We start from the raw sequence: 26,421 nt of genomic DNA on the forward strand, positions 1-26,421 counted from the left end.
ATTTGAAATAGATCATGTTTATTTCTCCACAGCTTCCCTGATTATGTGTCCATGCTGAGACCTCTCTGCAGGGTAGAGTCAGGTATTAATAAGCCAGCAAAATACCAAGAATCCCTATTCAAAGAAGTGATTTTCCTGGAGGTGATTAGCTTTGATGTGGAGATGCAGCTCCCAGCACTCAAAGGGCAGTTGAGTCCACCAATGGACTTAGGGGGATTCCTTTGCTCAGGATATGCTGGGAGAGACTGTGGGAGAAAATACCATCTAGGAAATTTTTTGTTGCAGTGTTAGGCAAAAATACCAATGCTCGCTCCCTAAGGATTTGCATCAGGAAATGAATTTCTTTGAGGAACAGAGAATACTTTGAGACAATAGTGCCAACACTACACGAGAGTAATGAAGACAGGGGAATTTCACTACACTGCAGGTCTAATTTTAACTAGGTGGAAAATCAGGGTAGGTTTAAATAGGAACATGTAAGGAACATGCTCCAAGAGGAAATATACAACAATATTGAATGTACATTTGCTGGAGTTAGATGTATTTCCTTTATAAATGTGTTACATAGTAACTAATATAATAATAAGTTTAACTAACTTGGGGCAGCGATTAATCATGAATCAGGGCTCAACCATAAAAATACCATTACAAAGAAAACCTGAACCTCTACTATATTTCTGCTTGCTAAAGCTCCAGAATTCTACATGAAAGTTGTTTTTTCCACTTTGCAGCTGCACAGCTTGTGCTCAGTGTTGTAGGTGCCTCACATCCTTCTCTAGCAATCCAGGCTCTCCCACAAAAAAACCTAAATGGTAGTATGTAGAGATGTGAGGGCACAAGTGAAAGCAAAGCTCTCTGAAATACTTTACAAATACCAGGTTTTGCAGACTTGCATGGAAGGGTTGGATATCCAGTTGGAGATTTGCTGAGGAAGATGGGTGGCATTCCCAGACAGACTGCTCTGTAGTTCCTGTCAAGGAATATCAGTTATTTCTAGACCTTGCCGAACAACAGACAACATAACAATATGAAGTCAGTGCCTAATGTTCCATTGCTGGAAATTGGGAAGCACTGCACAGTAATAACTCACTTGGACCTGTAATTCACAGTGCCACAACTCCAGGAACAGAGCAGTCCATGGGAGCTGGAAAAGCAGTGAGCGGAAAATCTGCGCACTCAAGCACGGCCAAGGGAGAGGCTCAGAGAGCCCCCCCTCAGCCTCCCTCCCCAGTGCAGAGAGGGGACTCCCCCATCATCCAAGAGCCTGAGGACCCCCAGATCCACCAGGAAAGCCTCTCTCCAAGGAGATCTAGTCTCCTGATTGTGGAGTCCACTGAGGAGCAGATGGAGAAGTCTGGAAGGGGCTTTGAAGAGGAATCTTTGGAAAAGGTAAGTCAACAACTTTGCCTCAATGTAATTGATTCAATAAACCAATTTTTATGACTCGCTCATTCTTTAAAATAAGAATATTTGTAATTAATTTGCATCTGGCACTGAGTTTTTCCTCCTTCCCTCTGTGGTTTCAAGGTTCAGGTAAAAGCTTTTCTCCTGAGGTTTTTTAAGGTGAAGCAAACCCCAGATCCCAGAGTCTAGGCTGGTAATTCTGGTTCCGCTCTACCCTTCTTTGTTCTTTGGTCTGTGACAGTTCCATCTGTGCCTGAGAGAGAGAGTGTCAGTAACAGGGGCAGAAGCAAACTGAAACAGATGTAATGTGGACAAAGTAAGACCAGTAAAGCTCATAAAGAAAAGCAAGGCTAGCCCAGAGCAGCATCAGAAATGGTGTGAAAGGTCTCTAAAGTCGGTGAGACAGAAAAGAGACAGCAGCTGCTCATTGCAGAGTACTAAGGATGTACTGGAACAATGTTGTTTATGTAGCACACAGGAAGTAAAGAGATACAGAGACAGAAGAGTGGAGAGGATATCAAAAACTGTGCAGGGTAGGTCTTGGGTTGTGTGAGACAAGGGACTTCATGGCAGCATTCAGAGAGGGGAAGACATCCACAGGCAAGGAAAGAGAGCTACCATATGACTTTTAGTGGAGAATTAAAGTTTCCTGGCAGATGAAGATTTAAGAATAAACAGCTTGCTTTGCCCATTCTAAGTGGAAGAAAGGGAGAAGGCATCCTTAGGTAGGAAATTAGCTTTATAAGCCAAGTTAGAGCAGAGAAGGCACAGCTGTACTGAAGCAGAAATTGTTTCACCTTTGTGTTTATTAGAAACAAGGCCTTCTCTCTTGCCTACTATGTGACCAAAGGTATCACCTCTAGAATGAAGGGTTTCTGAGCTCTGCCTCTGGGATCTCAGGGAAAGGTGGAATTTAAAGTGTATCAGATGATTGAAAGGGTATCTACAGCAGGGCTCAGTACAGCTGGAGGACAGTTGTCCTCAAAATAATGTACTGCTTTTTCCTTCTGATTCTTTTACTGAAGTGAAACAACAACAGCAGCTGGTGCCACCGCCTCCCCTTATTTATTTTCCCTTTTATATTTTTATACTACAGCTATTTCCCAGCGGATTCTTTCCAGCCTCTCTTTGACATCCGAAGTGTTTGTTTAAACTTTTAATTCTTCCTTATGCAGGATAGACAAGCTCAGCACTTGTTACTAATTTTTCCTGATCTTTCTGAGGCTACTGCTACACTGTCCTCTTGTCAAAACTGTTCAGTCCTGCTGTCTGTACCCTGCACTCTGTACTTCCCCCTGTGGAGGATTAAAAGCTTTTGTGTATTTTTCTGTATAATTAACCCACAAAGCATACGCAAAATGTAGGAATTGCAAAGCTGGTGTAGGAAGAGAGAAGCTATAGCTACTGCTAGTGCCACATACAGATCTTGCTTCCATGCTTCCCCTAGGAGTTAGCAGAGGAGTTAGGTGGGCTGGAGCTCAGCTCGGACGAGGATGAGATGGTCACTACCAGAGTAATTCGGCGCCGGGTGATCATTCAGGTACCGAGTGTTCAATGGCTGCACTGAATGTGCCTGTGCTGCCTTAGGCCTGAGTTTGTGTTGCACCTCAAGCTGGGATGCTCCCAAATAATGCATCTCCACTGGATAAACCTTATGATTACAGTAACACTGCTAACCCCCCCTCTAAACTCCCTAGATGCCTCAGTAGGAGGAAGATGAAGGCTTGTCAGCCCCATATACAACAAGGCTGTTATAACAATATAATTTATCTTTGCCTGTGTGCTGTGGCATCACTTTTCTGTGCATGCCTTTCTAAGGATTTATTTGCAGAATAGTTTTTTTCCCTAACATTGGTGATTTTTTTTCCATTCCCTAACAAATTAACTGATGTTGAAGTGGCTTATTTCAAGACCTACATGAAGGCCTTGCTTCACAGAGCTTTGTTCTTTGTCGTACAGGCTGATACTATGCCTGAAATGCCACCAGAAACAGTCACAGAAGAGCAGTACACAGATGAACATGGCCACACAGTGGTAAAGAAGGTATTGTCAGTTCTGCCCCCTGCTAGCTTCTTTCTTCCCTGTAAAAGGAAGAAAAAATCATCTACAGAAATGCCAGACTTTCTGCTATGAAGGGGCATGATTTGAAGAGTAGACAGTGGAAGGAATGAGAATTTCAGCTCATGAGAGATACCAAAGTTTGAACAATAATTTAGATTCTCAAAATTGTTCTGTTACAGTGTACAGCCTAACAGGATGTATTTTAACTTTCATTTAAAGCCAAGGAAAATTCTGCATAGATGCCCATATTTTAGGAGAAAGTTGTTTATTTCTTTTTTTGAAACCCCATCAAAAAATCCACTCCACTGTAATTTTATCTGAGATGTTTGTTTGTTTGCTTGTCTTGATGAAAGCAATGGAAGCCTGGGTCTGTAAAAGTCAGATAAACCCAGAGTCTAGATCTTCAAAATCAGATCATGCTTAGAAGAACAAATTCTGTTCAGCATGAAAGGGGAACTTCTGTGCTCTTTTCTTTATCTGACAACTTGGTGCTCCAGGTCTAGGACTTGGCTGAGCTGGGACGGTGGCAAACCCCATCTTCTTTCTTCTGGGAAGACATCACACCCCTTCAGCTGGATAGGCTGTCTCTGGAACCTGTTTAATTCCTGGTAGAATAATAAACCACCCCAACCAAAGATTCCTTGGTCTCATTGCACAGAAGCAAGTGTGACAGTTCTTATGGATAGGTCTGTGTCTTGAACTGTGCCACACAGAGGTTTGGGTCATCCACAGAAGGATGCACACCCATTCTCCTGAGCAATTTCACATCTTGACCCTGTAATTCTCTTCTTGCTTTGGCCAGCCAGTGCCTTAAGAGCTTTAGCACCAGATGAGTCTCTTGAGTAGGAGATGAGGAATAGAACACAGAAGCATCTATGCAGGTTCTTTGTCATGCAGGACAAAATGCCCTTTGAGTAGCAAATACTAGATAGAGAACAAAGAGGAATATTTTACTGCTACATCTTTGGGGACTAAACTCCGTTCCTTCAGGTGACTCGGAAGATCATCCGGCGATATGTTGCTCCAGATGGCATGGAAAAAGAGGAAGTGCTAATGCAGGGAGCACCGCAAGCCCCTGTCCCTGTGGAAGAGGGAGATGGTTATTCCAAAGTGGTGAAGCGAGTTGTGCTGAAGAGTGACAGTGAGCACTCAGAGGTAGGGTGTGCTTTGCCTGCCGTGGCACAGAGGCAGCACCACCCCAGCAGGGTTCTTAACCACTGCAGCTTAGCGTGCTCATTCTGCCACTCAGTCCTAGAACCCCATAGCTGCAGTAAGTTTACCTTGCTGGTCTGTTCTTGAAGAGGCTAAAAACATCTGTGATTTAAAGAAAAACTGTTTTAGAGCCAGGTAATTACATACAGTCTGAAAAGGTAAGTGTCTTCCTGCTGTACTTCACTGTGTGGTCCTACAGGCAATTGGATCAGCACAACCAAGTTGTGAGGAAGGACCAGAAGCTGGCAATGGGTGTGCTGTCAGCAGTGCTGGGCCAAAGGCAAGGTGCAGCAAGCAGTTATTGGAATTGTAAGAAACATCACGGATACTTTTGCTTGCAGGAATTACTCATCAGGAGTAATTCTTTAGTAGTAAAGTAACAAGAAAGAAAAGCCTTGATTTTCCCCCCCTTTTTTCTATTTTCCGTTTTCTTTTCTAAAATGTTTTTTTTCTATTGTATTTTTTTCCTTTTTTTACTCTTTTCCCTTTTTTAATTTTTATTTTTTCTTTTTCTTTTTTCCTATTTCTCCTTTTTCTTTTCCCCTTGTTTTCTTTTTTTTTATTTTTTCTTTTGTTTATATTTTGCTTTTCTCCTGTTTTCTTTTCTTGTTTTTCTTTTTTACTTCTTTTTATTGTTTTCCTTCTTCTATTTACCTTTTTTCTTTTTTCCTATTTTTCTTTTTACATTTCTTCCTTTTTATTTTTTTCCTTTTTCCTCTTTTTCATTTTTTCTTTTCTTTTTTTTCTATTTTTTTCTTTTTCTTTTTTCCTATTTTCTATTTTCCTTTTTCATTTTTCCCCTTTTTTTCTTTTTCCTGTTTTTTTTTTTTTTTCTTTTTCTTTCCAGTATGCTGACCTTAGCAGATCTACACTTTACCCTGTGGAGCCCCTAGACACAGCAGTTAATTTGGCCAGCACACATCATGAAGTGTGGAATTCATCTCCATCTCACTTGTGCTTTCTAACCTTGCAGGTGACCCTGTCGGAACCTGCCATTCTCTCTAGTGCCTCCAAATTCCAGTCCGAACCAGTGGAGGGCCGGAAAGTCAGCAAGGTCATAAAGACCACTGTAGTGCATGGAGAGAGGACAGAGAAACACCTGGGGGATGCCAGCCTGGCTTCTGATCTTCCATCAGCCAAAGAAGACTTTGAAGAGGTAAAAACAACTTTTATATATTACAGCAGTACAGCATGTGTGGCCACAACCCCAGGGACAAAGTCTGTTCTCCTGAAAGGACCACAGCCGGTGGCCCAGCAGTCCTAAGCTGAGGGTAACTCTGTTCTTATACTCAGCAGTGTTACAAAAATATGCATCTATAAACAATGTGTAGTAAAAGCTGGCATTGCAGAATTAGCAAAGGCGCTTGCTAAGATTAAAAGAAAACATCATGAAGGCTTTGTGTGAAATTCTTAGAAGTCTTGGGTGTGAGTGCAGTTAAAGTTCATTCCTGTGTTATCACTGTGGAGGTTATTGTAGAAGTGGCTACAGTTAAGCCCCCACCCTGGGTAAATGGATGTGTTCCTCCCCTCCATCCTGTCTCTCGTCATCTTTATTAGCATGTCTTAGAAGTTGAAATAAATACTTAAAAACAGATAAATAGATAAAAGCTGTGCAGCAATAGGTGATGTGGGTATGCATTTTTGGGTTTTGTGACCAGGAATCCAGACCAGCAGCCTGGTCCCCTTTTTCTCACAGAGACCAAACAAGGGGCAAAAGCTGTCTGGTAAAAGTTCAAAGAGGCTGCTTGGGAAGGCGCACTTAGCACCCAGCTACTGTCTCAGTAAATCCACATGTCTGGAGCCACTACTGTGACATGCTTTAGTACAATCATTACTGAAATGAAACTGCCCCCTAGGAGACACTGTATGTCATGTGTCTGCAGGAGGGAGGGATGCTTGAAAGGATGCAGTTGCTTCTTACAGGTACCTGTTCAGCATTTTCTCAGCATTGGGCTGTGTGAATATGAAGGACTAAGGTAGGAAGAGCTCCAGGTGTTTTGCGGGTATTTTAATTTAAGGTTTATGTTTTCATTGGAGGCTTTGAGCTATACAGGTCACCACATGACAGTGCAAGTCCCTGCTTTGGTAGAGAAAGAAATCAAGAAAGATGATGGATCAGTAATTAAAAGGTTTGGCTTGGCAAGCTGATGAAGTATTACTGCAAACAAATTAACCCAGTCACAGGAGTGGATTGCAGTGAGTGCCTGCTAAGCTTTACTTGCAGTGCTACTAAAGCAATGACTAACCTGGCAGCGGTGATGGCGTACAGAACCCTGAAATAAAGCACTTTGCACACAACATGGATACAGGGGTTAATACAAAGGCTGGTCTTTATTTTCTACAGTTTTATAAGTTCAGCAAAGTAGTATAGTTCTAATTGAATAGAGAATTAATGGATGGCTGGAGAATGGCTAGAGATCAATAAATATCATCATGCAGCTCTCCATTCATCATCCACCCTCCATCCATCCAACCTTCATTCCTCATTTGTTCATCATCCACTCTCCATCCTTTCAATCATCATCCAATTCTCCATCCATCCATTCCTCATTCATTAGTCATCCAGTCTCCATACATGCATGCATCCATGCATGCATGCATGCATCCATCCACCCATCTGTTCTCCATGCACTTGGATGCCTTTCTGTCTAGTTCTAGAAATAAGAGGCAGACACAGGGTGGTAAACAGGGGTACCTTTATGTAAGGATCCTTAGGTGCACTTTCCCTCAGGTAGAAAATGCCGATGATGCACACCCAGAAGAACACATGTACAGTCTCTATTGATTTGCCAATTTTAATTAGCATTCATCCATCTATACATTCATTGCTCATCCACTCCCTCTCCAATTATCATTCTTCAGTCTCCTTTCATTCATCAACCTTTCTCCAATTGTCATCCATGCTTCATAAATCCACCCTTCATTCTCCGTGCATCTATCCTTCACTCTGCATCCATCATCCATTCTCCATGCACTTGGATGCCTTTACCTCTGGTTCTAGAAATAAGAGGCAGACACAGGGTGGTAAACAGGGGTACCTTTATATAGAGATCCTCAGCTGGAAAATGCTGAGGATGCACACCCTGCATGATGCATGTAAAATTTTTATTGATTTTGCAAATTACCGTACCTGACAAGAGTCCCCAGCTAAAAGCACACCCAGTGAAGTAATGCCCCAGCTCTAGTACCTTCTAAATCCACCCCTCCTTGGATGAGGACTCAGCTCTGTTGATAAAAAGATGTCTCAAAGATCTGATTTCAACCTTGGTTTCTAAGGAATACCAAGATAGCATAGGGGTCCTGGAATTTGTTTTGTCTTTCTGCCTAAGAAAATACTGAAGCTAGGTTATAATAATAGGCTACAAACACATGTGTAAAGAATATAGAGAATATATAAAATAAAAAGGATAAAAATCCATAGGAGTTGACTATTGCATCATACTTACACCTTGCTGTGCCTTCTCTCCAGCATGTGTAACTCTGCCTTGGAAAGGCCTGAAAACCACGATTCTCTCAGACCTCCAGAACCATGGCCTTTCTAAGTCAGGTCTCATTTTTTTTGGTTCCAGGACAATACTAAGTAAAGCCAGCACACAGAAGAGGACTGTGATGAAGGACCGCTATGGAAAACATGTTCACATAGAAGAGCTGGAAGACACCCCAGAAGCACTCCCCAGGGATGACCTCCAGCATGACCTCCGGCAGCTTCTTAGGCACTTCTGCCAAGAGGACTGGACACAGGAGGCCAAGTGAGAAGCTGCCGCCCCTGCACAGCGCCACGTGACCCCTCCCATACGCAGCCATCACCGTCCCTGGGTAGCAGAGCCATCACTGCCGCTCCTACCTCTGCAGCTGCAGTGAATTCATTTCTCCCCATCCCAAGTTGCGTTTTGTGCTGTTATGATTTTTCACCCTGTAAGCTAATTTGTGACCAAAGATAGCATCCTTCAGGCAGGATGATTTATCCGCCATGCTGGCACCCTGTCAGCGTTGCCACTTGTCCCTGTCCCTTTGCTCTGGCGCTCGCTTACCGACATGGCCCTTGCCAAGCAGACTTCATCGACAGGCCTCTTCCACTGACTGTGTACATGCACCATACAAAGGAGTTGACGTGTAAACTGTAAATAGCAGAGTATTTGAACTCACGAGACTGCAGAACACTCACTGCCCATGGGCATCGTGGGTTGTGAGGTGCAGTGACCCTGCGGAATGGCAACAGATCACGGAATGGCACCACCCGGACCACAGACAATGACTGGCCCAGGAGGAAGCACTGCAGAGCTACCGAATACTAAGAGTTACTGTTTAGAGATCCGGTCTAGGCAAAGGCTGTGCGAGTCAGGCAAAAGGCAGCTGTTCACGTGAATCACAGCTGACTGTGGCCATTAATTGCGCAGTCACCTTCACACAGCCACTGCAACGTTTCCAAAAGAAAAAGAAAGAAAAGCTTCCCCACTAGGTACCCAAGTTGCTAGCAGCTCTACCTGCGGCATGTTCACATATGGTATTCAAGCCTATAGATCTGGACCTGTGGCAGGGTGTATTAAACAATCCTAACTCCGGTAGTTTCCCGTTTCCATCACTGCTTAGCCGACCTCACCGACCAACTGGGGGTGCTTCCTGCTGGCCACTGCACTGTAGATAACTACGGACAAAGACTTACCCACTATACAAGGAAAATAATTAATTCACCGTGTTTTATCGAGATTGCCTCTTAGCCGATACACGCATGTGGCATTTGAAGGTCAAAACCAAACCCTCCTAGAACCATGTCAGCTTCTTGGCCCTCTTAGCACTGAGCGAGCAGTTTTTATCTTCTAAGTGTTTTTTAAAGAACAAGTGCTCACAATCCTCAGCAGCCGGTTTCTGTTCATATTTTGTTATGTAACTATATATTATATATATATATTTCTAAATCGACCCTCTGAAAACCACATTAGCATGTCTGCACTTTTCTTTTCCACAAGGGGAACGTAGGGATCTGATGTTTTGGGTGTTCTATACCTTAATATTTAGTGGAGGAAGCTCTGTAGGGTTTTAGCATAACACGCATACACACAAACATACCAACTTAATGCTTTTAAACAGCTATCTCATTTTTTTAATAGTAGACTCAGCACCAGAGTAAAACCAACCCTCTCTTCTAGGAGCAATCCTTTGTCCAAGCTTATCTGGCCTTCTACAATTATAGGGTTCTTTGGTTTTGTTTTTTTTTAATGACTCACTCAGTGCTCAGAACAAGGGCACTTCCTCATTAAGGTAATAATGCCAAAAGCATGGAAACACCTCTGGAGTTCTGGCTTCCTGCAGGCAGAACCAATAGGTGCCGTGCTGACACTTTTTGGGCAGGCAAGAAAAGAAACTTAAAGAAAAAAGTGTTTTGGCAGCCAAATCGAATGAGACCCCTGATGAAACATCTCACAGCGCATCGTGGCTTCCTGACTGTCAGAGACAGCACAGGAGGGTCTTCAAGGATGGGGTTCTCAAGAAATGCATTTCTGTTGTGTTATTTGCGGTGCAGATGATGTTCTGTGTAACAGCATAATGGTTATTCACCTCTTATTTTGATTTTTTGCTGTGTTATCAGAGAACTTGAATACTGTGAGAAGAAGTGAATTTTAAGTTGACGAATCAGCATCTTGTTCCCATGGTGATAACACTAATTGAATATATCTATGAGGGCATGTATTAGTTAAAAATTAAAAAGATACAACACTAACAATACATAGCTGCAATGTGTACAATGGCTGATTTAACGAAATAAAAATGTACAAGTGTTAAATGTAGCAATGGTGGCTCACTCGCTTTTACTGCTGGCATGGTGGGATGAGGGATGGTGCCTGCGTGGGGACCTCAGTGGCACCATCAGTCACAGTCCCTCTGTGCCCAGCTTGCTTGCTCGTCACAGACACAGCGACACCTCGTCAAGGGCATGACCTAAGCCAAAAGCTGCTCTTTCCTCTCTTCCTCCTCCTTTTGCAATGACAGACAACTGTGTGTAAACAAGTCCTGACTGTCAGAGACAGCACAGGAGGATCTTCAAGGATGGGGCTCTCAAGAAATGCATTTCTGTTGTGTTATTTGCGGTGCAGATGATGTTCTGTGTAACAGCATAATGGTTATTCAACTCTTATTTTGATTTTTTGCTGTGCTATCAGAGAACTTGAATACTGTGAGAAGAAGTGAATTTTCAGTTGACGAATCAGCTGGAAAACACAGAAGATTGAATTCTCTCCTGACAGGACATGCCATGGATAACTAGTGGATTTGGTAGCTATAAACCATATACTCCACACAGTACAGCCTATAACTTCAGGCCTTTGATAGTGGGCAACTTCCAAATCCAGGAGATTTCCCTAAGGAAATAAACCTAAATGGCTTCACCTGCACCTTAAAACATTCACCATATCCCAGGTCTGACTCTGCAATTGGCACAAGAAGCAGCATTTGAGAACCGCCCAAAGCTACAACAGTTGTCAGGTCTCAAAATATCTGGCAAAGAGGTCACTGGCTGCAATTCTTGTCAGTGCAGTGACAACGCCAGAAAAAGCAGCTGTATCCTCAGCCTTTGCTGTGTTTTCCAGTCCCCTACAAAGAGCTGGCTTGTGTTGCCGGGCCCAACCCTCAGCTGCGGCAGTCACAACACAGTCCCACTTTGCTCCTCCTGCCAGCTCTGGTTCCCACCTCTGCCATCAGGAGAGGATTATACCTCGAGGAGCCTATCGAGCATGGGGGGAGTTACTTGGGCCTCTGCAGGTAAAGGGAGTAAGGTGAGCTATGAGCAAACACATTTCTGATGTACTGGAAGGGTGTGAGGAGTAACCTTCATTCTATGTGCACACTGCAGGGCTATGGAGACACAACACTGAACCCACAGCTCGTTGCTTCTGCTGTTAGAGTCGGCCGTTCTCGGCTCGGTTCGGCTGAACTCGGAGCCGCTCGCAGGGGTTCGGCCGAGCTCGGTTCGGTTCGGCTGAGCTTGGCTCGGTTGGGCTGAACTCGGAGCCGCTCGCTGCATTCGAACCTCAGCTCGGTTCGGTTCGACCGACTCCGTAATGTTCACCGTGGTTCGGCTGATCTTGTGATTCGGCTTATCTAGTTCGGTTGGGCTTATCTAGTTCGGTTCGGCTGAACGCGGTTCCGTCCCGTTCCGTTCAGTTCCCCTGAGCTAAACTCGGATCGATTTGGCAAATCGCGGCCAGAGTCGGCCCTTCGGCCACACTCGGCTGTTATCGGCCACACTCGGCTGTTGTCGGCTCCACTCGGCCACACTCAGCTCTTCGGCCGTACCTGACTCTGCTCCGCGGTGCAATGGCGGCCGCTGGCAGGGCCCCCTCCCCTGCCTGAGCCCCGTGAGGGGACAGAGCGCTGGGACAGCCGCCTCAGCCCGGGTCACCCTGTCCCTGCCCGGCCCCGCGTCCCCCGGAGCGCGCCCTGCAGCGCAGAACGCGGCCTTTGGGCCAGGAGCGGGGACAATGCCCTTGGCTCGGCAGCAGCGCCGGGAGGCAGCGGGCGGTGCCCTCAGGTGAGCGGCCGGAGGGGAGGGAGCTGGGCCGGGGGCACCGGGGCCGGGGCACCCACAGGGAGCCTGGGCTGCTTTGGGCGCTGCTGCGTGGGACCCGCTGTGGGTGGGACGGGTCTGTCCCGGGCCTTGCGGCTCTCTGGGATCGTGTTCCGTGGAATAAAGCTGGGGCTCGTCCCAGCTGCGGGGACAGCGCTTTATTGTGTAAGAAACAAAGTTCACTCTTTAGAATTTTTACAAGTTTGTTAAGGGATAAAAGGCAGCGCTGGGGTGCTTGGCTGTTTGCCAGGAGCACCCGGTTACCTTAAACTGTGTTCTCTATATTGTGTTACATTGCAGTGGTATATGCATATTCATTAGAGTTTATACATATTCAAACAGTCCTTTGAGTTTAGATGTTCTTTTGCTTGGTTTTAACCTTCATGCCATCTTGTGGGTTAAACCAATATACTTTATTTCTTCCTGTGGTGCCATCCTGTTTTATTTTCACTCCCTCGTTATTTGATAGCGAGGGTCAATAAATTTTTCCTTTTTTTTTCGGTGCTCTGATTTCTGTTTCTGTAATTTTGTGTTTCAGATAAGATTGTCCCCAAATGTGGGAAATCACCTAATTATCTGACACCATTTTCTGAGTTACTTGCATGTAAAAGCATTTTAACATTTCACAGTCTCTATTATGCCACAGACTAAGATAGTATCTATTACACTGCTATTTATAAAAGCTATGCAGTGCATACATGAACTGACAGATTATACTTTATCAAGAGCAGTAGTTACAGATTGTACTCTCTCAGGATTTTTGTGGTCAATAATACCGTGCCAGAGCTAATAGATAAATGGCAAAGGCAATAACTGCATTTGTTATTTATAATTCTGGGGTGGGCTGAGCTCTGTTTTCCGGGAAGCAGCAGGATGGGTGTCCCTGTGCCCACCCCCCTGGGTCCCAGAGAGAAGCTGCTCCTGTGGCTGCAGCTGAGGGGCAGTGGGAAACCTGAACAGTCCTGATGGAAACCGATGCAAAACCAGGTTTTGTTGGGTTTGGGACTTGCCATTTTCCCCTGATCCCTGTGTTTTGCCTTAGGAAACAGGAACTGGGCACCAAGACATTTTGTTACCCTAGAAGGGACGAGTTTGTTTGTGTTTATTTCCTGAGCCACCTGGGACGATTTGGGTCTCAGTTGGCACCTGAGAGCCTCCTTCTGTGTCCTGGGTGGGGTGGTGGCTATCAAAGGGGTAAAAGTTGGAGCAGGAGGGTGGGTGGAGAGGAGAGCAGTGGCTCTTTGGGGATTTGCATCTGGAAAGGGCCCTCAGTTTCCTGATGGGAGCCCTGGAAACAGAGCTGAGAGTCCCTGAGCAATGAGGATGGTGCAGCTGGAGTGCTGAGAGTGCAGAGGCTGCAGTGGGTGTTGTCTGCTCGGTCTCCTGATGTCCCATCTCTGATGCTGGGCTGGCACCCAGGCACCTCCCAGGGCTGGACACCCTCAGGGCAGGGGTGGTTTTTAAATGTTTTAAATGCTGCAGCAGCTCCCTCAGATTGGATGAGTGTGAGGATATCCAGCTCTTCCTTAGGGCTTGGAGCATGGCAAGGGTGCAGGGCTCATGGTCAGTCTTGTTTAAACACTTGTAATAGCAAAATATTTTAAAACAGAGACTTTGAGGAAATAACATCGGTGAGTCTGTTGCAAGGATAGGTACAAGCTGTCTTTATTAAAGATCCACACTGCTGGATGTTTTGTCAAAGCACTCTGGGGACAGAAGGTGTCCCCAAAGCTTCATTAACCCCTTGTTTTCTGCTGGTAGGGCAGGGTGTGAGCCCAGCCTCGGGGGCTGTGTGGCTCATCCTGCCTGGAGCAGGGACACCCCGTGAGGCTGAGCCACAGAGGTTCAGTTGTTGGAGCAGGTGGGGATCTCTTTGTGCCTGGGAATTGTTGTTGCTGCGTTCCTGTCCCAGCTGCAGGGTTCCCTCAGAGCCTGTGCCCTGCAGCAGCACTGGGAGCTCCTGTGCTGGGCAGGGAGCGGCTCTGGCCTGGGGCTTTCAGTCCCATCAGCGTCCATTGAAATCCAGCGTTTGTTTTACTTCCATCAGCCTCTCTGCTGTGCCACCCTCGGTGCCAGGGGACAGAGCTGTGGGAAGGCTCCATCCCATCTGTGCCAAGTGCTGCCAGCGCTTCCAGCAGCACTGCTGGGGCATCAAGGGCTGCCTTTGGAGCCTGGCTTTCACAGAGGGTTACACACTCTGCCCTTCAGCATCCAGCTGCATCCTACAGCTGGACAGTTCAGCTAGCAGGGAGCAGAGTCAGCTCTTGGGCCCAAACCAGGTTTTGTCCCACAGAGAGCGACTGAGCTTCCTGAGGTAGCACACAGATGTGCACTGGCCTTTGGGGCTAATAGTGAGTGCTGCCAGGTGATTGTGATAAGGTTGAGCTGAAGCTTTCTTAGAAAAGCCATCAGCTGTAAGGAGAGAGAATCTATGGAAAACAGGTGGCTGGTGCACTAGCTGGTAGTAGGTCCTGGGCTGTTCTTCTTCTTTTCTTTAACCTGTTCTTAAGAGGACCCCAAAACTGCAAAATCGAAAGGAAGGGGGATGTAGGGGTGAAAGTTGCTTTTCATTTTTTGAAGTGTTGCTGTGGATTTTGGTGTGTCAAGTGGCACTACCAAAACAGCATTGGAATAACCAAACTTCAGGACTCTGCACTTAATTCCTTGAATGTGTTTGTGTGGGTGCAGGAAATGCCAAATCCCAAAGCAATTCCATGTCTGTAACTTCAAGTGCAACATCTTTAAAACCAAGTGCTCAGTGTGGGCTTTCCACGTGGATGCAAAGGGTCAAAGGCCTTTCTTGTGTCCCAAAAGCAAAAAACCTTTCTCTGTGAGGTTTTGGAGGGGATTCTCTTTGGGATTTCTTGTGATGCAGCATCCTGGGTGTCCCTTCCTTTGTGCAAAGTCCAATGGTAAAGGATGGAATGGCTGACACATGGGGTCTGGGATAAAAATGGTTCTGTTAAAATTGGGCAGAGAATGCAATAAGAAAAATGAGCATCCTTTCAATGTCTGAAATAGTCAGGAATAAAAGTGCTGGAAAAGGACACGTTTATGTTTGAATTGGTGTCACCTCTCATGGATAAAACCCCATAGTGAGCAATCAGAGCAGAAGTATGAGAGCTGGGATCCTTTGACTTCCACAGTGGACTTAATTTTCTTTTTCTCCTCTCTTTCAGGGCAGGAAAAATCATCAAACTCCTCCCATCTTTGCCAAAAGCTTTGGTGTTTAAGCAGCCAAAGGCAAGAGGCCTCAGCACCAGGGGTCTGCACTGGAGGGCTCTGGTCCTGCCCATGCTGTGGGGTGAGTCAGAGGGACACAGGGCTCCTCTTTTCCTCTCTGCTGGGATTAACTGCCATGGGAATGCCATTGCTGACAGCCCAGCCCCAGCTGTGTCTGCTGGAGAAGGGCAGAGGTGAAGAGACAAATGCCAGAGTTCCCTGGGGATGCTGGAGTTGTGGTGTTGGCTGTGCCCTGAGGGGCAGGTTGGGCATTATCTGTGCACCCAAGGACTGCTCTGGGGGTTTGGGAGCTCTCAGTGCATTCCCAGCTCTGCCAGGGCTGGCAGCCGGTGCAGGGCTGGGTGACAGCCTCTGGTCGGGCTGGGGGCAGGCATGGCCCTGGCACAGATGCAGGGGCAGGGCTGGGAGGATTTGGGAGCAATGGGAGGAGAATGAGGGATGGTGCTGGGCACAGGGGTCAGCCTGTGCTCGTGTCAGCACAGCCCTGCAGGGCCCTGGCATCTGGGAACAGCTCCAGCTCTCCTGGTGCCCAGGGATGGGCTCTGAGGGACTGGGTTTACCTGTGGCTTTCCAGGTCAGCAGGAACAAGGGCAATGTGGTGCCAGAGCTGTGGCCCATCAGGCTGTATTTCCCTCTGGGAAAGCAGAACAGTCTCTGGGCTGAGGTGAGTTTCCTGCAGGTGCTTAGAATCCAGGGAAGAGGGAGTTCAGGAATTGCATCTGCTGCTGGGAACAATGCCTTAGGCTTGCTTAGTTTGTGTCTGTGAGAAGTGGGCTTTGGGCTGGAGAGGTGCTGTTGGCAACAAAAGATGGAGTCAGTCCTCTCCAGGGATGTGCAGTGAAGGACTGAGTGGGAGGGAAGGGGAGTATTTAGAAATGATATCAGCATTTCTCCCAACATTGGGGTGGAGCAGTGATGGGGGTGGTTGGGTTTTGTCTGGGCCTTGTTATTCCTTGTGCCATTTTTCAATTCTGTTGCATGATTTACTGTCCAGTATCTTTCTAACAAAACCTGACAGAAATTTAGGTTTAGGATTAGAACTTAGGTCCATTCAGTGCAAAATCTTGCCAAGGCTGGGGGACTGTGATGATGGCTGCTCTCAGCAAAGGTCACTTATTAATGCTGTGTCAGATTTCCCTCAGTGCTGGGCAGGAAAGGTGAGGGTTTGGATCAGGAATTCTGCAAACAAGGCCTGGGTGATGGTTGATTTGTTTTGTTTTTCAGTGAGCCAGGGCTGGCACAGGGAATTGTGCAGGTACTGGTCTGGCACCGGAGCTGCTGCCCTTTGGAGCCATTTTAAGGGTATGATCATAGAACATTTTGGGGGCTGTTTTCAGAACTCTGGGGTTTAGAGCTCCTGTCCCCAGCCCATTGCTAACCCTGGGACATCTGCTCTGGTTTCAGGCTGCCCTTGCTGGAGCAGCCTGATCCCTGCCATCCCCAAGCCCTGAGACACAGAGGGAGCCCTGTCCCAAGTGGCCTTTGGCACCTTGTCAGGAATGTGGCAGCAGCCCCGGGAGCAGGCTGGAGGTGAGAACTGGGTGTTTGAAACTGAGGAGTGCTTATATGGGGCTGGGGGGAAGGGGGAGGAGTTTCCATCCCCCCTGGAGCTTTCCTGCTGGGATGGGGCAGCACAGGGAGCAGAATTAATTGTGCACCTCCCATGGGCATTGCTGGCCTTGGTGTCTGTGTTGTGCCATCAGACCGTGGCACTTTGCTGCTGTCACTGCCACTGCCAGCCCAGCTGGGGGCTGTGCCCTCCTGCCAGCCCCACACAGGAGCTCCAGGGGTGCGTCTGTGCTCTGTTGGGAGTGTTTGCTGGGAATGTGCCTCATCCCTGGGAGTGTCCCTTTGTCCCTGGGCTGCCAGACAGAGCTTTGGGCTGCTCAGGCTCAGGGTTGGATTGCCAAAGGCACTGAGAGGGAGCAGCACAGGGAGGGTGCTCAGAGAGGGGCTGGCAGAGCCCAGCTGGCAGGCTGGGCTGGGTGCTGCAGGTGGGTGGGTGTGCACTGCAGGGAGCAAATGTCCCCTTCCCTAACCAGCCCTGCAGATCCCAAGGGCTCCTAGAGCAGGATTTTATCCCTTACTTCCCTTTGTGGAAATTCATTCTCCAAATTGCCATGAGCAATTCTTGGATTTCTCTAGGAGAAAACCTCCCAGCAGAGCCAGATTGCAGTGGAGGCCAGAGTTGTGTTTGGAGCAGGGAGTGCTGAGAGCTGCGTCTGCCTGTGCTGCCACAGCCTGACCACAGCCACATGGAACAGCCTGGAAAAGGGATTGGGGGAATTGCTGGATGCCCCAGTGAGAAGAACACAAACTCACAGCCATTCAGCCTGACAGTCCCCTCCACCCAGAGCTCAGCACACATCCTCAGAGTCCAGCAGCTGAAGGAGCAAAAAACCAGAAGAAAAAGGTGTTTTATTTTGCTCTAAAGTTATTTTAAGTTGTTATTAAAGCCTAACCAACATTTGCTCTTGATTTTGGTTGGGTGAATAACAAGCAGTGGGTATAGATGATGCCATTCATGTAGCTGAAAACCTGCTGTAATCTAGAGGGGATACAAGAACTGTTTGTGTAGGAAAATGTGAGGGGATGTCAGGGGGAGTGAGGTGGGATTTGAGGGAATTGCTGAGGTAATTGAAGGGAGACCAGCAGACAATTTCCCTGGGAAATCCAAGGCCCCTCGGGCCCACAGCCAGGACTCTCCAGGGCTAAGGGGTCAGCACTGGAGACTCACTGTGTCCTCCTTCCTTGGCAGCAGCCAGCAGGGAAGGGAGAAGAGGATCCCCGTGGGATGAGGCTGGAGAGAGCAAGCAGAGGAGCAGCCTCGGGCTGGAGAAAGGCAAAGGGACCAACATGGTGTCACCAGGGCACCTGTGAGGAACAGAATGGACACTTGGAGGCCCCATGGAGGTGAGGAGTGGATGGTTTGGGGCAAAATGGGAGTTAATCTCCAGAGAGATAAATAGGGGATATTTAGGAGAGAAAAGCTGAGGTGATGAGTTCACCCAGCCTGGCACAAGGTGTGTTTGCACAGGCTGGGGCCAGAGGTGAAGGTCAATCCAAAGCCAGCCCTGCTCAGCCTCTAAATCCCAGGATAAGTTGTACAGGCTACCCACTGAGGGATTAAAAATACATAAAAATGAAACCAAGAGCATTAATGAGATTCCTGGGAATCCCATTAACTTGTTGTTAGAACTCCTAACACAGTTTTGAGCTTTGATGACAAGAATGCATTTCTTTATTTGGATTATTCACTGTGTGGGATATGGGGTTTATTTGGATTTTAAAGCTCTCATGGTGGCCCTGACACTGCTCAGGAGCTGGTAGGAAAAGCAGAGTCAGAGCTCCTGGCAGGCACAGGGTGTTTTCCCCCATAGTGGATTGTGGAGGAATTGTCTGGGACCTGGATTGTCCCTCTGGGTGATGCCACTTGCTGTGGTTTGTATAATTCCATACATTTAATTCCCAAAACTTCCCAGCCCAGGGGTTTGAGCTGACAGGGCAGGACAAAGATTGTTCTCTGTGTGGTGCCCAGATCTGGGGTTCCCTGTCAGCTGTGCTAGATCTGATGAATTCTACCCATAGCCCCAACTTCCCTGCTCCATTCCCACTGCAGTAACCCCACAGTGCCCCATGGAGTGTGTGTATTCCCATGCAGAGCTGCTGCCTTGGACAGCAGCTGTGTCAGGAGCCAGCAGAGCTTCCAAGGAGGCTCAGCAGCACAGGGACAAGGACAGGGTTCTATTCCATAGAACTGGCTATTTAGAACCCTCACCCCAATGGTGTCCCTGGGTGGAGCAGTGGCCGGATGATAAAGGTGCCCAGGCTAGGGAAGCAAGTGTCCAGCCAGCCTCCAGCCAATCGAGCACTGCCCAGGCGCAAAACCTAGGCCCTGTGCTCAAGCGATGTTACGCTTCAGGGCAGATGGCCGCGGGTAGTAACTCCAAAGCCGCAGGGTGCGGAAGAAAGAGCGACTCAGATCTTCTGGGGGTAGGAGGTTTTATTGGAAGGGGTGGCGATGGGTCAGGGAGCAGAAGTCTGAGCACCGAGGCAGGGAAAAGCCTCAGGTTTTATAGGGAATAGGCGGGGTTGGGAACAACAAATCAGGAGAGGGGTACAAAAGATACATGGAAGATTGACAACAGCAAACAACTAATGGGAGACAGTTGCGGGTGGGGCCCTGGCCCCTGAACCAATCACCCAACACCCCAGCCAGAAGCTTCTGGAAAAAGAGGCAGGGGTGCTGGATGACAGGCAGGCGGCCAGGGGAGGGGAACAAACGAGATACATTGGGGTAACCAGGACAACGTGGGAGGGGTACAGGGATTGACACTTGCTGGATACTTCGGGCAGAACCATTTAAACGACAACGGGGGGAGAACTGAACAAACATAGAACAAACCACAACACCTGGGGTCACTGGACAGAGCTGCCTGGAATGGAGCTGATTTCACCCCCCTGAGCTCCAGGATGGAGAAGATGCAGTTGGTGTTTTAAAGCAGGAGAAGGCAGTGGCCAGATGTGCTCCCAGCCTGTGCTGAGGCAGCCCCTGTGCCCAGGTGGGGACATCTCTCCCTGCAGAAGCTCAGCTCCTTTCAGAGCCTCAGCAGTGGCCTCTACAAATTCTTCTCTCTCAGGAAAGGGATGTGCATCTTTGTCTTCAGCACACCTCTGTCCCAGTCTCTCTGCAAGCCTCTCAAGTCCCTGGGCCTTACCCGGGTCGGCAGAGAGTGGGGGGGGTAGCCCCACCACGGCCGACTGCGGGGAGACACTCTCTGTGCCCCGAGGGTGCTGAGGGCACTCAGGCTGGTTGCCTTCGCTGCAGCAGAGACGACCAAGACGTCGGTGGAAGAGGAAAGGGGCCGACTCCCAGCAGGGGGTATTCCAAGGTTTTATTAAGGAGTCCCGAGCGAGCTCCTATACCTCAGGGGGTTCCTGCCGAGAGCACTGGGGGAAGTCTGGAGCTCACATTTAAAGGGGGGAGGAAACTAACATAGATAAAATCCTACTGACCAATAGGTATCTCTGGGGGATGGGTGCTGGGGGGATAGACATACAAAACAGCGTATGGGGCAGGACTTGGGGGGTTGACCCTTGGCCCCTGGCTAATCACTCAACAACTTGGACCGAAACCTCTAGGTAGGGGGCTGGGATGTCGAGGTGACTGGCAGAGAGCCAGGGTGGGGGTTTTGGAGATCTTATCCCAGGAAAGGGATAACACAAGTAGAGGGAAGAGGAGGGGGGGGGGTATAGTCTGGGATAAACCATTTGGGAAAAACATGGGGATACAAGACAAACTACTTCAAAGTATTACAAAATATAAGAACGCACTACAACATCTCCCTCTTTTCGTTTAAATAAAAAAAGGAAGAGGCACCTAAACATTAGATTTCAGCTCGGAGTGCTATCAATCATCAGCAAACCAAGGCTGTTTTGTAAATTCTGCAGAGGTTTCTGTCCCTTCCTCAGAAGAGGTGGGAACAGTCACCTGATTGACCTCTAAAGGGGAAATAGCTTTCGAGATCAGTTTGGTCACAATGCTCTTGATGATCCCAAAACTGATCAAAATAACAAGAAGAACAAGCAAAACTAAAAATACAGATTTCAAAATGGATTTGACCCAGCCCGAGAGTCCCCATCCCTGAAAGAGTCCATCCATCCAGTCTGCTGTTTCTTGCTTGATGTCTTGGACCATTTGTTGCATCTTCCCGATGATTTTGTGGACATTTTCAGCTTTGGATGACAGATTCAGGCAACAGAGACCTTCAAACTCCTCACAACGATGATTATGTAGCAAGAGGAGAAAATCAATTGCAGCCCGATTTTGTAGGGTGGCTTGCCTTGTTGTTTCATCGTCTGCCAGGAGGTCTGAAAGTGCAGCTGATGTAATATTGGCCTGTTTAGCAACCCAACACTCTAGATGTGATAGTTCACCTAGAGCTTTAGCTGCAGACACCCATGGCAAAAACACGGTGATCGCAACTCCTTTTGGTTTGGACCAATGTACAATTTCAGAATCTCAATTTGGGTCCAGATTCCTTAAATCTCTCTTTTTGCGGGCCGAATTGCGGGTGTTGGTTTTGGTTCGCCAATCCATAATTTGGGTTTTGTTGGGTGTAAACAGGCTCAGCTTTCCAATGGTGCATGGACCTCCGATTAGACGAGAGGGGATGCCTGCCCATGCCCTGTCCCCACAAATGAGGAAAAACCCCTTAGGAAGGGCACGGGGCTTATTATCAGGGGTAGAAGGTATTCCTACTTGGGAAATTTTCTTACACCAAATTTTTGCTGTGTAATTCACTTTAAACTGTTTGACTTCATGGTACAAATCTACTTGATCTTTTGGTGTAAACGTAAACTGAACACAATAGAATGCCTTGGCAGAACCAAGGAGTTCAAATTCTTGGGGTTCTTTTTCTGCTACTGCTTGTCTATCAATTAATTTTGACCAAGGGGATAATGGATTATATACTGGGGGAAGGGGAGCAGCTAATGTTGGCGGAAATTCATCATATTTAGATGGGATCCCCACAAGGCAAGTGGACATCGGGTCAGACACAGAAGAGGCTGACAGGCAAATGTGGTCTTGGTTGAGGACTCTGGCGAGGGTGGTCCACACATTTGCTTGGGGTTGTGGAACAATCCACATCTGACCTGGATGGACGGCTGTCAATAGAAGCAACGGAAGGATGGGGCTCATTCTGATGACACCAGGGCTGAGTTCAGATCAAAGGAAAACACTAAAACTGAAAATAAAAAGTGTTAGGGATGAGGTCCAGGTAACAACAATTTAACTTTAAAGAGTCTGACGGCGCTTCCTCCTCCAGCAGGCACTGGCTACCTGTGTTGCAGCTTTGTCCTTTGACACCTTAGGAATGTACGGTCTCACCCACCTGGAGGGGATCCATCTCAAGCCTGAGGGAGTGGATACGCACGCATACCCCCTACCCCAGACTACGAGCTCATGGGGCCCCTCTATTTTCCAAGTTTCAGGGTCCTTTATGAGGACTGGCGGACGGACTTTTAATTTGTGCTGACTGTTCTCGTTAAAATGTCTTACAATAGGTGGGTTAAGGTTTTCAAAGGTACAGTTCAAAAAGTTCAGTGTGAACAGCGCTTTGGACAGCTGGATTTGAGGGGTCTCTGTTTTCATCACTTCACGTTGTCGGTGAAGAACCTTTTTTAGATTCTGATGGGCTCTCTCCACCACAGCTTGGCCTGTCGGGGAATAGGGGATGCCTGTTTTGTGTTCTATTCCCCATTGCTGCAGGAAGCTCTGAAGGTCTTTGGACTTGTACGCTGGGCCATTGTCTGTTTTGATGACCTTAGGGATTCCTAATGTGGAAAAGGCTTGCATGAAATGCTTCTTTACCTCACTGGCTTTCTCCCCTGTGTGGGCAGAAGCATAGATGGCACCAGAAAAGGTATCCACGGAGACGTGGACATATTTAAATCTGCCAAATGATGGGATGTGGGTTACATCTGTCTGCCACACTTCGCAGCTCTGCAAGCCCCTAGGGTTTGCACCTGCACTTAAGGTAGGTAGTGACTGATTTTGACAAGAAGGCAGGTGGCTACGATGGCTTGGGCTTGTTTGTGCTTCAGATGGAATTGTCGGACCAAGGCAGGTGCATTCTGATGAAAAAATTGATGACTGATCTTTGCTTGTTGGAATACCTCTGGGAGCGGGGCCATCTTGGCTGTAGCCGCAAGGGCATCAGCTTTCCGGTTACCTTCTGCAATGAACCCCGGCAGGTCTGTGTGTGACCTAACATGCATCACATAAAACGGGTGTTCTCGGCCAGAAATAATTCTTACTAACTTAGAAAGTAATTCATATAAAGGAATGTTGGAAACTTCTTCCAACACAGCATTCTCTGCCCTAGACACTACACCTGCAACATAAGCTGAATCAGTAACTACATTTAAAGGCTCAGGAAACTTCTCAAAAGCTCTGACTACAGCGGCCAACTCAGCAATTTGGGGTGATCCTTCCACCTTGGCAATATCTGCCTCCCACTGTTGAGTTTGGGGATCTTTCCAAGTTACCACTGACTTGTGAGACGCACCAGACGCATCCGTAAAAACTGTCAGTGCTTTTAGAGGTGTCCTGCTCTGAATACTTGTCAGTGATAATGAAAACTGAACATCTGAGTTGAAAACTTTGTGGGCCGGTCTGTGAATTGAAATTTGGCCTGTGTAGCTATCTAGGGCTAATTGCAAGGCTTCATTCTCTTGATAAAATTGCTCTAGCATTGCTTGAGACAAATGGCCTGATTTCAGGTTTAAGGAAATGTAAATGCAGTCAAAGTCACACCCTGCCAATTCTCTGATCCGTATCCTTGCTTTCCGGATCAATTCTGCCATCAGCTCTTGTGGCATTGTCATCCTTTTTGACCTGTTGTGACTGAGAAAGACCCATTCTATAATTAAGAGGGGATCTTTCTTGACCTGGTCCTTTTTCTTTGCCTGGACAGTTTCCCACTGAAAAATCATACCATGGAGGTGTGGCAATTTGCCTAAGATGATAAATTTGAAGGGGAGACCCTGCTGGCACCTGTGGGCCTGTCTAGTAGACATGATTTCCTGAACTTTCTCCAGTGCGGTTTTCGCTTCCTGGGTGAGGGTCCTAGGAGCACTAAGGTCATCTCCCCCTTTTAACAAATTGAAAAGGGGGGCTAGGTCTTCGGTGGAAATGCCTAGCCAAGGTCTCACCCAATTTAAGGATCCACAGAGTTGATGGAGATCCGCTAAGGTTTTGATATCATGTTTGATAGTCAATTTTTGCGGCACAATGGTCCGCTTTCCAATTTCAAGGCCCAGGTACTTCCAAGGTGGCATCTTTTGAATCTTTTCTTCTTGGAGCTCGAACCCTGCAGCAACCAATGCATTGATTGTCAGGTCAAGTGTGTGAGTAAGCATGTCATCACTTGGGGCACACACCAGGATGTCATCCATGTAGTGCAGGATGATGGAATCTCCTGCAGCTTCACGGACTGGAGACAACAAGGAAGAGACATACCTCTGGCAAATCACAGGACTGACTTTCAGTCCCTGAGGGAGGATGGTCCAATGGTATCTCTTCATTGGGGCCTCCAGGTTAATGGTGGGAACCGAGAAGGCAAAACGCGGAGCATCGTCAGGATGTAGGGGAATGTGAAAAAAACAATCTTTGATGTCAATTACAGCTAAAGACCAATTTTGTGGAAGCATGCTTGGTGAGGGCATTCCTGGTTGTAGGGAGCCCATGTCCTCAATAACGTTGTTGATTTGACGGAGGTCATGGAGTAGTCTCCACTTGTCTTTGTTTGGTTTTTTAATGACAAAGACAGGCGAATTCCACGGCGACGTGGTCTCCACAATGTGACCTTTTTCTAACTGCTCTTGTACAAGTTCTTCAAGCGCCTTTAATTTGGTTTTATTGAGCGGCCACTGAACTACCCTTATTGGAGTATCAGTTTTCCAAATCAATTTTTGGGCATGGCGCACCTCAGCGACCGCTCCCCGAAAAACCTGCGGGTTTTCTGGGATGTCAATTGTGGTTCCCCATTGAACCATTAAATCTCTGCCCCAGAGGGGCTCTGTGTAGTCTAAAACAAATGGGCGAATGGAAGCTATTTTGCCATTGGGTCCCTCAATTTGAACAACGTTTTTTGACTGTCTTGCCAATTGAATTCCCCCTACACCTTGCACGTGTCCTGCTACGTTTTGCAATTCCCAGTGTGATGGCCACTCTTTAGATGGAATAATCGTGACATCTGCTCCAGTATCTAAAAGTCCTTGTATGGACTTGTACTCGCCACCACGGTGTAACCCACATGATAGCTTGGGTTTTTCTCTTCCCAATACCTGAGTCCAGCAGACATTGGGATGGAGTTTACCTCTGAGGGTGTCTGCTTGCTCCTGGTCCCATGGAGGCTCAGGTACTGGGATGGCTTGGGCTATGATTTGGCCTTTGGGCAAGTACACGGGTGGATGAGTACAGTGAAGCCATATGACAAATTGTTTCGGGTCTGATGATATGAGACCCGGAGGAATAATAATTTCTTGGGGTGTGTGTTTTGTGTCCCCAAGGACGACATACTTACTGTGACGCTTCTGGCAAAGCTGTGTCCAAGTACCTGGTTGTTCAGGGTTAACAGATATGAAATGCCAGTTAGTGTCTCTGAGATGGAGAGGTTCGGTCAACGCCAGCCTGTAAGGATTATGGGAAGAGTCAGTGGTTAAGATTGGTCTGGGATTATTCCAATGAAATGAATGTTCTGCTTTGTTCAAAGCCAGTGCCTCGCTTGGCACCTGTACATCTTTTACACTAGATTTCTTTTCCCTCCCCCGTACTTGAATTGAGCCCACCCTATTTTTGTCATAGCGCTGGGGAAAGGAGCGCTCTTTACTCAGTTTTTTGAGAGGTGGTCCTTTGGGGAATTCTGGTTTTTAAGCATATTGTATTTAAAATCTAAAAACTGCTTTTTCAGAGGGCAGTCCGGCATCCAATGCCCTAACTTCCCACAAAGATGGCAAGGTCTATTAGAGCTGGAGATTCTCTCTTGTGGCATCGTGACATGCTGGAGCTGGCTGGTAAATGGTGGCTCAGGGGTTTCCACTGCAGCAATCCTCCTCTGTGGTTTTGGTCTCTCGTCGGTGTCAGCGAGGGTGATGGTTACTTTCTTCTCACACACTTCAAGCATGGCCTGCAGCGTAGGCGTTGGGTCAAGAGGCAGGCTGAGGATAGCAGCTTTGCACTTCTCATTGGCATTTTCTTTAGCAATCTCGGTGAGGATTTCCATCCTGGCTCCTTCATTCTGAACTTGCAATTCAACAGCTTTTCTCAACCTTTCCACAAAACTCAAAAAGGACTCAGATGGAGATTGTGTTATTTTCAAATAATTTTCAATTGGAATACTAGGACGGAGCCCAAAGAAAGCTTTCTCAGCTGC

At 47.3% G+C, this 26,421-nt stretch overlaps 2 protein-coding genes across 40 annotated transcripts in view; both read left to right on the forward strand.

The window, feature by feature from the left end:
- ANK2 (ankyrin 2) overlaps positions 1-10,463 on the forward strand; it is a 277,436-nt gene extending 266,973 nt beyond the window's left edge. For 33 of the 37 annotated variants that reach the window (XM_077176874.1, XM_077176876.1, XM_077176877.1 and 30 more), the window contains 6 exons: positions 1,110-1,389; positions 2,852-2,944; positions 3,364-3,447; positions 4,456-4,620; positions 5,651-5,833; positions 8,247-8,408. In XM_077176874.1, coding sequence (XP_077032989.1) covers positions 1,110-1,389; positions 2,852-2,944; positions 3,364-3,447; positions 4,456-4,620; positions 5,651-5,833; positions 8,247-8,261 — 820 coding nt within the window. In that variant the 3' untranslated portion in view covers positions 8,262-8,408. Of the gene's footprint in view, positions 1-1,109; positions 1,390-2,851; positions 2,945-3,363; positions 3,448-4,455; positions 4,621-5,650; positions 5,834-6,714; positions 6,807-8,246 lie in introns of all 37 variants that reach the window. The other 4 variants (XM_077176902.1, XM_077176881.1, XM_077176884.1 and 1 more) reach the window with 4 other exon arrangements.
- Positions 10,464-11,464: 1,001 nt separating this feature from the next.
- LOC143693926 (uncharacterized) lies at positions 11,465-20,150 on the forward strand. 3 transcript variants are annotated; one of them, XR_013181973.1, is made up of 6 exons: positions 11,465-12,202; positions 15,418-16,145; positions 16,706-16,783; positions 16,886-17,011; positions 17,627-17,856; positions 18,240-20,150. XR_013181973.1 is itself a non-coding variant. In XM_077176907.1 (6 exons), exons 1-4 carry the CDS (start codon positions 12,153-12,155, stop codon positions 16,930-16,932), a joined length of 300 nt encoding a protein of 99 aa, XP_077033022.1. In that variant the 5' UTR covers positions 11,465-12,152; the 3' UTR covers positions 16,933-17,011; positions 17,627-17,856; positions 18,240-20,150. The 3 variants fall into 3 exon arrangements, 1 of the variants encoding a protein (XP_077033022.1); XM_077176907.1 differs by having other exon boundaries at positions 15,418-15,542; XR_013181972.1 differs by having other exon boundaries at positions 15,418-16,783; positions 17,627-17,894.
- Positions 20,151-26,421: the final 6,271 nt, after the last annotated feature.

This window comes from Agelaius phoeniceus, chromosome 4, assembly GCF_051311805.1.
Source record: "Agelaius phoeniceus isolate bAgePho1 chromosome 4, bAgePho1.hap1, whole genome shotgun sequence".
NCBI classification, from domain to species: Eukaryota; Metazoa; Chordata; class Aves; order Passeriformes; family Icteridae; genus Agelaius; species Agelaius phoeniceus.